General features: G+C 48.1%; 1 protein-coding gene across 1 annotated transcript; it reads left to right on the forward strand.

Moving 5' to 3' along the window:
• Window positions 1-739: 739 nt before the first annotated feature.
• PAQR7 (progestin and adipoQ receptor family member 7) lies at window positions 740-11,295 on the forward strand. The gene is made up of 2 exons (XM_060258632.1): window positions 740-886; window positions 10,189-11,295. Exon 2 carries the CDS (start codon window positions 10,223-10,225, stop codon window positions 11,273-11,275), a length of 1,053 nt encoding a protein of 350 aa, XP_060114615.1. The 5' UTR covers window positions 740-886; window positions 10,189-10,222; the 3' UTR covers window positions 11,276-11,295.
• Window positions 11,296-13,883: the final 2,588 nt, after the last annotated feature.

Genomic DNA, 13,883 nt, shown 5'->3' on the forward strand with positions numbered 1-13,883 from the left:
CAGAGAAACATTAACCGAGAAAGATTTCAAAATAAAACGGATGTTCAGGTTGAGCGTGCCCTTCTGACCTAGGAAGCCTTAACACAAGGTGGGCTGGGATCTCAAGTGCGGCGCTTTGTTCCAAAGGAGCATCAGCTTCCCTGTTTTCAACCACGCAAGAAAACCAGGTGCTGCGAGAGACTTTCCCAGGTTGGCTGGCAGACTGGAATAATGCTGCTGTTGTGTTTTTTTTTTTTTTAAACTCCCTGCAAGCAGCATCAGAAGAAGCCAACATTTCTCCTTGACGACTTCCGCCGTAAATAAAATTATTCTAGCGGCTTTTGAAACGCGAAGGCTAAGGACCCTTGCAGCCAGCATCCCGCAGCTAGCTGCCTGCCTGACGCAGTGCCTTCCGCCGCCACCCCAGGCCCCTGCCTACGTGTGCGCGGTGGGACCCTTCCTTGCCACGTGCTCTCCCCCCTCCCCAGCCACCCGTTATGTAACGCAGGCGCGCGTCCAATGGAGTGGGCAGATGCAAAGCATGGGCGGGCGGCGCTTCTGTTCTTCCACCAGGGGACGCGCCGGGAGAATTTCGCCGAGTGCACCTTCTCCAGGCTGCCGAGCGAGCCGCGCTTTTAAAGCGACAGGACCCGCCGCCGCAGAGCCGGCAGCTCGCGCCTCTCCCTGCAGGGCCCCGGGGGGGGCGCCTCGCCGCCGGCATTGCACAAGCCCTCGCCGGTGTCTGCCTGCAGCTGCGGGGGGCGGCCGAGAAGCGAGGCGGTCGCTGCCGCAGAGGGGCGGCCTTGCCCGCTCGGGGTGGCTCCCGCTGCCTCTTCCTGCCCATCGGCCCCGCTGGAGTGGAGGACGAGCCGGAATCTGGAGCATCCTCGGCGAGAAGACGCCCGAGGTGCGTAAGAGGAAAGGGGGGTGCGCAAGAGCGCAATGAATCCGGCCCTGCGTGTCGGTGCACGCGAGCCCCCTGGCCGGGGAGGGGCTGGGGGGGGGGAAGCTGCAGACCGCTCGGAAGCGAGCCCCGCGCAGTTCCCCGCCACTTGTTTTTGCGCTTCCCTAGGAACGCCCCCCCTCCAAAATCCATTTGCTGCCTTTGCTTGGACTAGCCAAATTAGCCTCGAGCGCTTTGGAGCCCACCGGGACTTTTCCTGGGGCTTGAGATCCCAAGGTTTGACAAGGCAGAAGCCGGGCTGGGGGAGCAGAGCAGTTGCACCCTGCAAGTTTTGCTCTCCGCATTGGACTTGGCGAGAGTAAAAATGGAGAAGCAAATCTCGTGGCATCGTGGAGGCTAGCGGCTTTATTGTGGTAGGAGGTCTGGCGGACCAGCGCCTGCTCTGCTGGGTGCCTGAGGGGGCCACTGGCAGCAGGCAGAGAGCTAGAGGAAGCATAGAGATCTATGCAATATATGCTCGGAGGAGTCGGTGCAAGACTCGGTTTTTTAAGATAGAATAGCAACGGTACTTCTTCGCTTTAAGATAGAATAGCGACAGTACTTTTGTGCGTTTCATTGATCCTGTGCTTCACCATTTAGTTGACCTGTTCCATGTTTGTGTCCCCTAATGTTTGCGTCCCCTAATGGAGGGAACACTTTGTGCATCAGATAAAGCTGGTGCAAGAGCATCTGTTTCGATGCACTTTAAAGACCTTTGGTTTGAATCCAGGTTAAATTGGTCATTTTCATCAATTGCCCTTTCCTGTTGCAGCACACCCCCTACCCCCTCACCCCCCCACCCACCGTTGTTCTTCATGGTCTGGTATCACCCTAGAGCAGCACTATGGGGAGGGATAGGAAAGTTCAATTCTGCTGTTGGAAAATTTAGGCTGAATTCATCAGAGACACACAGATGAGAGCAGAAAACCTCTTTCAGCTTTTGTGCAAGAAAGTCTTATCTCAAATGTCATTATTCTGTTTGGAGATGTTGTCCAAATCTGTTTTGGACCTTCCTTGATTCTGAGGAAAGAGCAGGAGATCAGAAGTCAGCCTGGGTCTTTCTCTTAAAGATCTTTTCATAACACTAAAACCAGGATGGGAGTGAAACTCAGACCATTAAAGAGACACAAAAGGAGCCAGGAATGAAATGGGCTGTTGCGTTTGAGAGAGTAAGAAGATTCCTCACACTGCTCTTTGTGTGTAACGTTATTTTTCACATTTTTGTAGTCTTGCTTCCCCCCCCCCCCTTTCCCCAAATGAAAAAAGCAGATCTTGAGAAATAGGCTGCTTACAGAATGTGGAAGATTCCAGCCCCACCTTTAACCCTTCGCATTATATAACTGTAGGGTGTTGGCTTGAATCACAGCTGCTGGTTTGGGTAAGAAGTTACTGTTGACCAGTCAAAGAACTGTAACCTGCCTTTTGATTTGTGGTGACACAGAAACAAGCGTGCGTGTTACCGCGAGATGGCTTTCTGTGTTACCAAAGGAAGCAAAAGAAAACTTAATAGTTTAATAAGCTGAAAGCTTCCACTCTGCTGTCTGAAGGATTGATTTGGGATAGTGCCGAGGTCGGTGGACCAGTCATCTTATTTTGAAAGAGAACTTCCAGGGTTTGCCAGCCAGTGTTCCCTCTAAGCTGAGTAAGCATGAACTAGCTCACAGATTTTTTTAGCCTCTGGCTCACACATTTTTGTCTTCGTTCAGGAAAAACGGCCCCAGAGCAAACTAGTTCATGCAACAGCTCACAACTTGAATGCCAGTAGCTCACAAAGTAAAAATCTTTGCTCACAAGACTCCACAGCTTAGAGGGAGTAATGCTGCCAAGATGTTGTAAAGCAAGATGTAAGGCATCACTTATTTGTGTTCCGTGATCCTGAGGATGCACTCATAGTATTGTGTCTTCTTGGATCAGACCAAAGTTCTTGGTGAGGATCCTGGAAAGCAGTCCCCTGGAGTGGTGGTTCCCAACCTTTTGGAGTATGAGGACCCCTTTTTAACATCAGAAAATTTCACAGACCCCTCCACGTGATAGTAGTACTGTTAGTAGCAGTTGACTGAGGAAATACATAATGACCAAAACATTAAATGACAGCACTTAATGTGCATATGCTTTCACAGCCCCCTTGCAATAACTCCGGCCCCTTGGTTGGGAACCGCTACGCTAGAAATTAGGCAGTAGTCTACCAGCAGACTGCAATCATCCGGTGCAGCAGACAGGTGGTTCTTAGTCCACAGAGGTTGCTCAGGGCAAAACTAGGTATGATGTGGGAGATCTTTAATTTAGGATTTCCCATGGTTCTTTTTTTTTTTTTTAAACTAATTAACAACTCCGCATGGTTGCTTTGAAGATCAGGGAAGGCTCTTGAGGGAGCTGGTGGTTTATGATGATTTCCACCCATGCAGTTTCCCCAAGGGGGAATCTCTGACCCACTCCCCAGCTGATGCAATCTCTGCAGAGAGGAGGGCGGTTATGCTCTTGAATTGGTCTCCCCCTCCCCCAGCCTGGAGCTAACTGTAGCCTTGTTTTGTAGGGGGGGGGGGGGGAGAGCAATTTAGATTAGAAAAAATTAATGGGTCGCCAAATCCTCTCCTCTCCTCGACTAGTTTTCCTGATCTTGAGAGGAGCTCTATAGGGTTACAGATGAGAAAAGAAGTATCCATGAGAGGTATGAACCCAGGATCTCCTGTGACATGTCTGGTTTTGCCCTCAGCCCTGAAGCTTCTTGAATGACCTTGGGCCAGTCAGTCTCTCTCGGGCTTAACCTCTTTTGCAGGGTTGTTGTGTGGGTGAAATGGGGAAAACTTCCATATGTGCTGCTGCTCAGAGGAGGGACAGGACAGAAATTCAGTAAATGAGGTGGGGGGGTTATTATTTTTATTTGTTCCCAATTACTGTAATATGCCAGATCTGAAAATGCTGCTTTAATTCTCTACCTTGTGGATCGGTCAGCTGTTATTCAGAGGCTGACTTGTCAGTGAACATGGAGGTTTCCTGCAGTCATTATGTCTCGTAGCCACCGCTGGATCTATCTAATCTCCTTTTAAAGCCATCTGTGCTAGTGCCGGTTTGGTGTAGTGGTGAAGTGTGCGGACTCTTATCTGGGAGAACCGGGTTTGATTCCCCACTCCTCCACTTGCACCTGCTAGCATGGCCTTGGGTCAGCCATAGCTCTGGCAGAGGTTGTCCTTGAAAGGGCAGCTGCTGTGAGAGCCCTCTCCAGCCCCACCCACCTCACAGGGTGTCTGTTGTGGGGGAGGAAGGTAAAGGAGATTGTGAGCCACTCTGAGACTCTTCGGAGTGGAGGGTGGGATAGAAATCCAATATCTTCTTTCACTACCTCCATGGCAGTGGATCCCACAATTTAAATTACTCACTGAAGAAGGATGTATTTCCTTTTGTTAGTTCTTAATCTTATTCCCCATTACCTTTGCTGGGTGCCTCCAAGTGCTACTATATGGGAGAAGGAGAAAAAGTTCTCTCTCTCCACTATCCCATGCCTAATTTTAAAAACCCTGACTGTATCAGAAACTGGTTGCCCACTGTGTGAGACAGGATTCTGGACAAGATGGACCATTGGTCTGATCTGGCTGAGCACTTATGAAATGTATACAATCCTCTGCCATATTATGGTTTTGCCAATCACTATTTCTGGTAGCAACTATTTCTGGGTTGCTGTGCCAGTCCTAACAGTAGTCAGACCAAACTTCCTGCAGACAAAATATTAAAAGTTAGCCTGATGAGGACAGAATTTGTGCCTGGAGTCCTTGAGCGTTGAGGGCAAGTTAGAGTCAGTTGAAGGGGGAAAGTGGGGCAGGGGGATCCTGAGAGCCTAGAGAATTATAGAGAGGGGAGGTCTTTGAGTAGGATGGATTTCCAGATTGTTCTCCCCTTCCCACAATTCCAAATTCACATATTTAAGTGGCAAGTGTGTCACGATAAACCATTTCCAACCCTCGTACAGCCCCTCTGTATTGTATACAGCAAAGGGGAGCACTAACTTTTTGCCAACTCTCTCCCCACATGTTCCCCAGAGAGTGCTGAGATCGGGGTCTCAGAACCTCCTTATAATCCCTGGGCCAAAGGAGGCCCATCTGAAAGCGACCAGAGACAGGGCCTTTTCGATTGCAGCCCCCTGTTGGTGGAACCAGCTCCCGGAGGAGGTGAGGGCCCTGTGGAACCTTGAACAGTTCCGCAGGGCCTGTAAAACAGCCCTCTTCCGGTTGGCATAAAATTAATTGATATCGGAATGCCTAAATATTTAAATTTTGAACATCAGAATATTGAACACTGGAATACTTGAAGAATTGATTTAAGGAAAAGGTAGCATAGTGCATATTGATGTGAGTTTTATGTATTTTATTGTATAATTATTAATGTATTTTAAACTGATCTCTGTTAGCTTTTTGTATTGTAAGGCGCCCTGAGCCGGCCTTGGTGGGGTAGGGCGGGATATAAATCAAATAAAATAAAATAAATAAATAACTTTTGCAAGAAGACAGCTGGTAAATGCCTACACAAATGGAACTGTAATTTGATCCAGGGAGAAGAAACTGGGAATCCCCCCCCCCTCATGAGCAATCTTTAAGCACACAAAACTGCCTTTTGCTGAAAACGTGCATAGAACCACACATTAAGTTGTCTTATACGGAGTCAGACACTTGGTCTCTCAAGGTCGGAGGGCTTTTCACATCACCAGCTACCTGATGCTGGGATCTGAAACTGGCACCTTCTTTAGTGCTAAACCATTTCATTGCGAAATGATCTAGCTGGATGAAGACTTGGCAGGATGCTTTGTGTGCTTTCCCAGCTCTGTGTGAGCCATCTCTGGCAATCGATGGGAAAAGACTGCTGTTTAGGATAGAAACCAGGGTCCACAGTTTCCAGGCAAAAGGAAGCTGGGTGGGTTATAATTTAATGGAACTGGAGTTTGGGGCTTTCTCCTTTGATTACATTTACAAAAAAAAAAATTTTTTTAAAGCTTCCAACTGAACTGTGTGTGTATGGGTATAGAAGACATTATATACCTGGACTTTCAAAAGCCTTTTGAAAAGGCACCTCACCAAAGACTTTTGAGTAAACTTAGCAGTCATGGGATAAGAGAAGAAGAAGAAGATATTGGATTTATATCCCGCCCTCCACTCCGAAGAGTCTCAGAGCGGCTCACAATCTCCTTTCCCTTCCTCCCCCACAACAGACACCCTGTGAGGTAGATGAAGATATTGGATTTAGATCCCGCCCTCCACTCCGAAGAGTCTCAGAGCGGCTCACAATCTCCTTTCCCTTCCTCCCCCACAACAGACACCCTGTGAGGTGGGTGGGGCTCTCACAGCAGCTGCCCTTTCAAGGACAACCTCTGCCAGAGCTATGGCTGACCCAAGGCCATTCCAGCAGGTGCAAGTGGAGGAGTGGGGAATCAAACCCGGTTCTTCCAGATAAGAGTCCGCACACTTCACCACTACACCAAACTGGCTCTCTTATGGATTAAAAATTGGTTAAATGATAGGAAGCAAAGAATAGGAATAAATGGACAGTTCTCACAGTGGAAGAGGAGGAGGAGGAGAAGAAGAGGAGGAGACTGGGACTTTTCAGTTTAGAAAAAAGAAGGCTAAGGGGGGCTATGATAGAGGTTTATCGAATTTTGCATGGGATGGAGAGTGTTGACAAAAAGACATTTTTCTTCCCCTACCAAAATACTAGCATTTGAGGGCATCCCATGAAGCTGAGGGGCAGTAGGTTCAGGACAGACAAAAGGAAGCGCTACTTTACACAAGAGTGATTAAATTGTGGCATTTGCTGCCCGAGGATGTAGTGCAGGAATAAACAGCATTTAAAAGGGATTAGATTGATTCACGGAGGATAAGTCTATCAATAGCTACTAGCCATAGTGGCTTAGGGGGACCTCCACACTCAGCCGTTAAATCTCAGAGCCGGGAGGCAACACCAGAGGAAGGCCTCGGCCTCTCTGCCCTGTTGTTGGCCATCTAAAGGAACTGGTTGGCCATTGTGTGAGACGGGAAGCTGGACTAGACGGACAGTCGGTCTGATCCAGCAGAGCTCTTATTATGTTTCTGCCCTGTTCACAGTTTTTATATTTAAAATATTTGAGTTACCGAGCCCGAGGTTAGAGTGGGGAATCAGACCTGGTTCTCCCAGAAAAGAGTCTGCACACTTAACCACTACACCAAACTAGCTGTCTTGGGGTGAGAACTTGGGAACTTGGAGTGGTTTACAGCATTCCCCATTCTTCCATTTAATCATCACAACACCCTTGTGAGGTAGGTTAGGCTGAGAGTACATGACTGGCTGGAGGTCACCCACCAAGTTTCCATAGCAGAGTAGGGGTTTGGACTGGGGTCTCCCAGACTGGAGTTCAGCTACACCGTGTTGTCTCTCTCTCCTTGTTGTTTGTAGTTTCATAAATCCATATCATCTTTATAGTGGTCTTCCCCCCCCCCCCCCTAAACTAAAACACCCAGAATGCTTTAGCCATGCCTGACAAAGAAAGAGTCCCACTTTTTTGGTGGTTCTGGTTGCCCTTTTCTGCACCATTTCCCAGGGCATCAAAGACTAGGATTCTGTGTAGGGTATATCTTTGGCAGGAGATGCCCTGCTGGATTCTGTCCCTTTAATTCCTTTCATGCTGGAATGTGAATGCAGCAGAATTAAATGGGCTGAGACTTACAGGTCTAGTCTCCCATATATGGTGGATCCCTTCTCAGCCGGCCATGGGTATGCATGATTAATTAGGCCCCCAGGACTTAACAGGGGTATTGGTTTCTTATCTCACTACATATGTGAATGTCATTCAGTCTTTACATCTGTATTCTCACCAGTCCCACAGAAGGATGATACATTCTCTTTCTTTTATTTCTTATTTGGAAGAGCAGATTGGAATAGTAGATTGCATTGTAATGAATAGTAGAAGGTAATGTAATTTGGAATGGTGGACTGGAATTTATTTTTCTCGTCTTGGGACAGAGGAGATACACTACACAGTCAGTTGTACCACTGCAGAGAAGAGGATGCTGTACTTCTGCCTCCACACTTCAGAGGAGATGGAAGGAGCATGATCGCATTCCACAGTTGAAGGGTACATCTGCCTATCAGTCTCCAATTTTGATATATTTTTACCTCCACTTTAATTTTTCCTGGAATTAAACCCAAACAAATGGTGACCATATAAACTAAGCTTGTTGTTCCAGTTTGGTCCTTGCTGTGATCTGTGAATCACCTTCATTATGCAGTATGCTGATTTGCTGCTTACCCTCTACCTATATGTGTGGACTGGTAACTTCAATTTCAATGAATCTGAAGAAGTATGCTCAATGTATCTGAAGAAGTATGCATGCACAGGAAATCTTATACCTCGAATAAAACTTTGTTGGTCTTGAATAAACTTTGCTGGTCTGAGCTTGAACTTTGTTTTGCTGCTTCAGACCAACACAGCTACCCACCTGAATCCATGCAGTAAATTGTAACTTCTGTGGCTGGGGCAATTCCAGGCATGCAACACTTGCATGTATTTATTTAATTTGGAAGCCACCTGTCCAGACCTATTCTCATCCAACTGGGATCTGGAGGCATGCAATTTAAAAAAACCCTCAAGAGATTGTCTAATGTATTTGCCATTTGGGATGGCTTTAAAGTTTACTTACAATGACTGTCTCTCTCAATGTGTAGTGCAAGTGCAGGGGTGCAAATGTGTGTGGTTGTGCAGAACAGGAAGGCAAGGTAAGAACAATAAGAACAGCCTTGCTGGAGCAGGTCCTCTCATCCATTTGTCAATAGCCGCCGCCCACAATGGCTCCCTTCAGCCTGAACCCTTTTGATGTCTTGACCGTCTTGGATTCAGCTGATAGGTTGATGTAATCTAAGCTGGCTACTTCACAGGGCTATTGTTGTGAGGTGACAAAATATTTCAATATATTGTTTGAAATTCCTGCTAGGTCTGGCTTACCTGGCAGAAGCTGTGGAAGCTGCAGCTATTCTGGCAGAAGAAACCTGCCAACAGAACGCTTCCTTTTTCCCCCCCACCTCAGTATTTCCACAGAGGTGCCGCCACTTCCCCATTTCTGACACATGGAGGCCTTTTGTTATCTGCAAGCTTTACTGAGAGCGTTCAATGACAAACATACACACTGCAGTCTCCGTTATCTACGAGTTTTTCTGCAGTGGTCTGATGAAGACGTATGAAATGAGTATTGCCCGGGCGCCTCATCATGATAGTATATTGTCAGTTTATATAATCACCATATTAACATGATACGGAGTTGGATCCTACGACTGCCTTCCACCAAGCGTTCTCCAACAGGGGAAGGCTTCTCTCCACTAGAAAAAAGCATTCTACTTTGTAGTAAAGCCTTTCTCCCAGACTTAGCAGAAGACCTGACTGATGAGAACAAAGCCATAGGATTCAAACAGCTGTAGCTGGGTTGCAATTGATGATCGTTGCAATTGCATTCAAAGATTAGATTAAATCCATTGTTTTGTTAACATCACTGTTAGGACCAATTCTTATGGTCCTTTGGCTGCTTGGGTTATAGCTCCTTTTTGTTCTTGCTTCTGCTCAAGTCCAGCCCTATCTCTCTGTCCCCTTTGTTCGCAGACATTTTTTTGTGGTTCAGAACACTTGCCTACCCTTGTCCTGTGCCAGAGCTTTGCCTTCCCTGATTACATTCACACACACACAAGCCTCCATGGCTTCTGCTTCAACCTCTGACACTCGGGTGTATGTCATTTAAAGCCCTATATGGCCTAGGACCTGCCTACCTGAAGGACCGTCTCTCCCCACATGTTCCCCAGAGAGTGCTGAGATCGGGAACCCAAAATCTTCTCGCTATCCCTGGGCCAAAAGAAGCCCGTCTAAAATCTATGCGGGACAGGGCCTTCTCTGTTATGGCCCCTACATGGTGGAACCAGCTGCCGGAGGAGGTGAGGGCCCTGCGGGACCTTGTTCAGTTCCGCAGGGCCTGTAAGACAACCCTCTTCCGGCTAGCGTACACCTAACTGAGATGGGAAATTAGTAGCTTTACCAGATTATTGCTATACATGCTGTTGTAATGTTTAATGTTTTTAAGGTTTTAAATGTTTTGAATGTTTTAAATGCTTATATATTTAAATGCCAAATTAATTTTATGTTTGATTATCTGTTGTGAGCCGCCCTGAGCCACCTTTGTGGGAAGGGCGGGATATAAATCATAAATAAATAAATAAATAAAGATAAATAATGCTCCTGATGCTAACTACTTCTTCTCTTTCCGAAGGGGGTTTTGTTCTGCGGGGCTTGGCCTTCCTGCCATGGCAACAGTTGTGGCCGAGAAGCTCAGCCATCTGTTCATCAATGTCCAGCACCTCTGGAAAGTCCCACGGCTCCTGGAGAATGCCCTTCCTTCCTCATCCTGCACTGTGGGAGTGTCAGACGTGCCCCGACTTTTCCGGAAGCCGTATATCCACACCGGCTACCGCCCTCTCAACCGGACCTGGAGATACTACTTCCTTTCTCTCTTCCAGCAACACAACGAGGCAGTCAACGTCTGGACGCACCTGGTGGCCGCCATGATCCTGCTGCTGAGGTTCTGGAGGCTCTCCCAGGCGGTGGATTTCCTCGGCGACCCACACACGCAGCCCCTCTTTGTCATCGCCGTTTCCTCTGTCGTCTACTCAACATTCAGCACCCTGGCGCATCTCTTGCAAGCCAAATCAGAGTTCTGGCACTACGCCTTCTTCTTCTTGGACTATGTGGGTGTCGCCACTTACCAATACAGCAGTGCCTTAGTACATTACTACTATGCTATAGAGCCCGAGTGGCATGCCCGGGTTGTGAGCTTCTATGTACCAGGAGCAATCTTGCTAGCTTGGCTTTCCTGCGCTGGCTCCTGCTATGCCAAATACAGGTGCCCCCAGCTGTCCTCTCTGCAGGGCCGGCTGTGCCAGGAAATGCCCTCCGCTGTGGCGTATGCTTTGGACATCAGCCCAGTGGTTTACCGCATCTACGCCTCTTCTGGGCTTGCAGACCCAGCAGTTTTGTACCACAAGTGCCACGTGCTCTTTTTTCTGATCGGGGCCTTTTTTTTCGCCTACCCATACCCCGAGAAATGGTTTCCCGGCAAGTGCCATTTCGTTGGGCAAGGACACCAGATCTTTCACGTCTTCCTGCTGCTCTGCACCCTCACCCAGGTAGAAGCGGTGCTTCTAGATTACGAGACGAGGCGGCCCATTTACGCTAGGCTGCACAGCGGCCTGGCCCCCATTTTCTCTGCCCTGTGCCTTTTCGTGGTGGCGTCCTGCAGCTTCACAGCCCTCTACATGACCATCAAAGTGAAACGCAAACTGGATGACAAAGATGAATAAAAAAGAAATAACCACCACCATGCAAGGAGTTGGCCTGCTGGTTTCCTCGTCCTCTTCCTGGGCATGTCCACATGGTTGCAATTTGGAGACTGGATGTTTTCCCCGGGATGGCTTCGGCTCTTGGAGGCTCTTCCCCATTCCTGCAAAAGACCCGTCTGTTCCCTGCAGGAGCTGGTTGATACCTTAGATCCATGACTCTTGCTGGGCCCTGAGTAGGAGGACAGCAGCAAGGAGACTGTGCTGGGACAGAGGGGCATGGGCAGAGCACTCTTGCATCTGGGTGGCTGGCCCCTCCCTGCCTCAGGGGACCGTTGCTTCCACGAGGCCAATCCTTTCCCGGGGAGAGCGCATCATTCACGTAGCCTCCCCCATCCTTCACCCTTCTTCCTTATGTTCTCCTATGTGGTAGAAGAGCTGTAAGGAATACGGCTGAGGGGTTCAGAGGTGGGCTTCAGACATCCACAGCCTCAGGCGCAGCTGCTGTCCTCGTTCCATGTAGGCGCTAAGTGGTGGTAGTTCAACACACCTGACCTGTGTGGTCATAAAGACACAGAGGTCCTGGCAGAGATCCGGAGCAGCTGTGGTGCCTTGACAGCTGTCTTCAGGGCTGGGTGTCCCAGAGGAGAAAGTTCCTGTTTCCCCCCTTAGGGACCATTCTTGCGCTTCCCATAGTGTGCTGCGATGGGTTACTGGCAATTCAGGAGCTTGCCCTGTGGGTATGCCTTACAATTCAGGAGCTTGCCCTGTGGGTATGCCTCTCTGGCCGTTTGAATGGGGTGAAGCTGCCTCTGGCTGATAATATTTTTAGCATGAAGGTGACTAGCCTTGTGCCAGCAATTTGGGCATTTCTTATGCAACCAGGGATTTTTTTTTTTTTTTAAAGGTGGTGGTGGGGAATATTCATTGGCTGGCTTTCACAATAAAGCGCTGCCGTGTTGAATTAGGACAAGTGCCCATCTAGCTCAGCGCTTCCTCTCTTTCCCCAGTGAATGATTCGTGAAGGTTTCCAGCAGGGTGGGGTGGAGTCAGACCGACCCTTCCTGAGTATGGGTTGGATCCTGTGGATCTGTTAGGAAAGGCGCTTTCCTCTGGCAAAAGGAGTCTTCCTTCCTCTGATGCAAGACGCTGGATCCACACGATCCGAACCTGTTTCGCACTCTTTTAAAAAAAAAATCTGTTTGTGACCATCCCCATTCCCTGTGCCAACGAAGTCCTTTTTTAAACTCTGCTTCGTGAGATGAACATTTTCCTTTTTTAATTGTCTTTTAATGACACTTAAAGCGTGTTAATTGTATGCTGCCATTCTTGCAGCTGTCGGCGTGCACTTCACACAAACAAGCCAGTAGAAGCACTCCAGAATGTCACCTTCAGCGTGTGTTGGTGCAGTGACGTGTTTAAATCCAGGGGAACCTTTGAAATGCAGGTGGGGATGGAATTCAGCAGGTCTGTTTACCTAGCACATGTCCTGACACCTTTTCCCCAGACTTCAGCTGCTTGATATAACTCATCACTTCCAAATGGTAGTGTGAATCGGCACTTAATGATTGTATTGAGGTTTTGGGGCAGGATGTCAAATCTGGACCCCAGCATCCATTTATGGTGGGTAAGAGTGGTTGGGAATTGGGTGACCCTTAAGCCTGTGAACCCTAAGAGCTTGGTCTGAAGCTTATTTGAGTCTACCGAGCTGAATTTAAGACGTGCTATCGTGCTTAGGTTATACCATTACAAAATGTAAACATGGAAATTCTGCACTGGAATACTTCCTGTGCCGGGAGTGGGGAAAGCCAACTCCTTGCACATAGAAATCTTGCACATCAAGGAGAAGTCAAGGTTAGACTACTGATGTTCCAGCTTTCCATATGCAGTGAACTTTTTTATTTCCTGTTTTCATATGTGTTCTTCCATCTGCATTGTGAAGTGGTGCAGGCCCACCCCAGAAGGGCTGTAGCGAGGTTTGCAGCATGGATGAAAATTTGGGCACACTTTATATAGCGCAATTCAGAACGATTTGTAAAAAGAAATTTTGGAGGACACTTCCTATGCAGAAAGATAGTTTAGAAAGACAAATCAGTGTGTTGGTTTCTTCCCCCCACCTACCCATCTGATGTTTGGGGGCTGATGCTGCTTGTTTCTATAAACTCTTTTCACAAGCCAAAAAAAAAATAATTATTGTCGTGTCTCCTTTCTTTACCTACAATGACCCTCTAAACTGGAGCTCCTGCTAGAATTCCACCCCTAGTCACCAGTAGCCCCACATTTCTTCCAACACAAGGGACTGGGTGGAGATAGTTTCGATTAGAAACCATGTGGGTTGCTTTCATAGTCAGCTAGGGTTGCCAATCCCCAGGTGGGGGCAGGGGATCCCCCGGTTTGGAGGCCCTCCCCCTGCTTCAGGGTCGTCAGAAAGCGGGGGGAGGGGAGGGAAATGTCTGCTGGGAACTCTGTTATTCCCTATGGAGATTTATTCCCATAGAAAATCATGGAGAATTGATCCGCGGGTATCTGGGGTTCTGGGGGGGGCTGTTTTTTAAGGTAGAGGCACCAAATTTTCAGTATAGCATCTAGTGCCTCTCCCCAAAATACCCCCCAAGTTTCAAAACGATTGGAC

Source organism: Heteronotia binoei, chromosome 17 (genome assembly GCF_032191835.1).
Source record: "Heteronotia binoei isolate CCM8104 ecotype False Entrance Well chromosome 17, APGP_CSIRO_Hbin_v1, whole genome shotgun sequence".
In the NCBI taxonomy this organism is placed as follows: Eukaryota; Metazoa; Chordata; class Lepidosauria; order Squamata; family Gekkonidae; genus Heteronotia; species Heteronotia binoei.

Excerpts from the sequence above, each read along its gene's own strand:
- PAQR7 (XM_060258632.1), top strand. The coding sequence starts at position 10,223 with ATGGCAACAGTTGTGGCCGAGAAGCTCAGCCATCTGTTCATCAATGTC.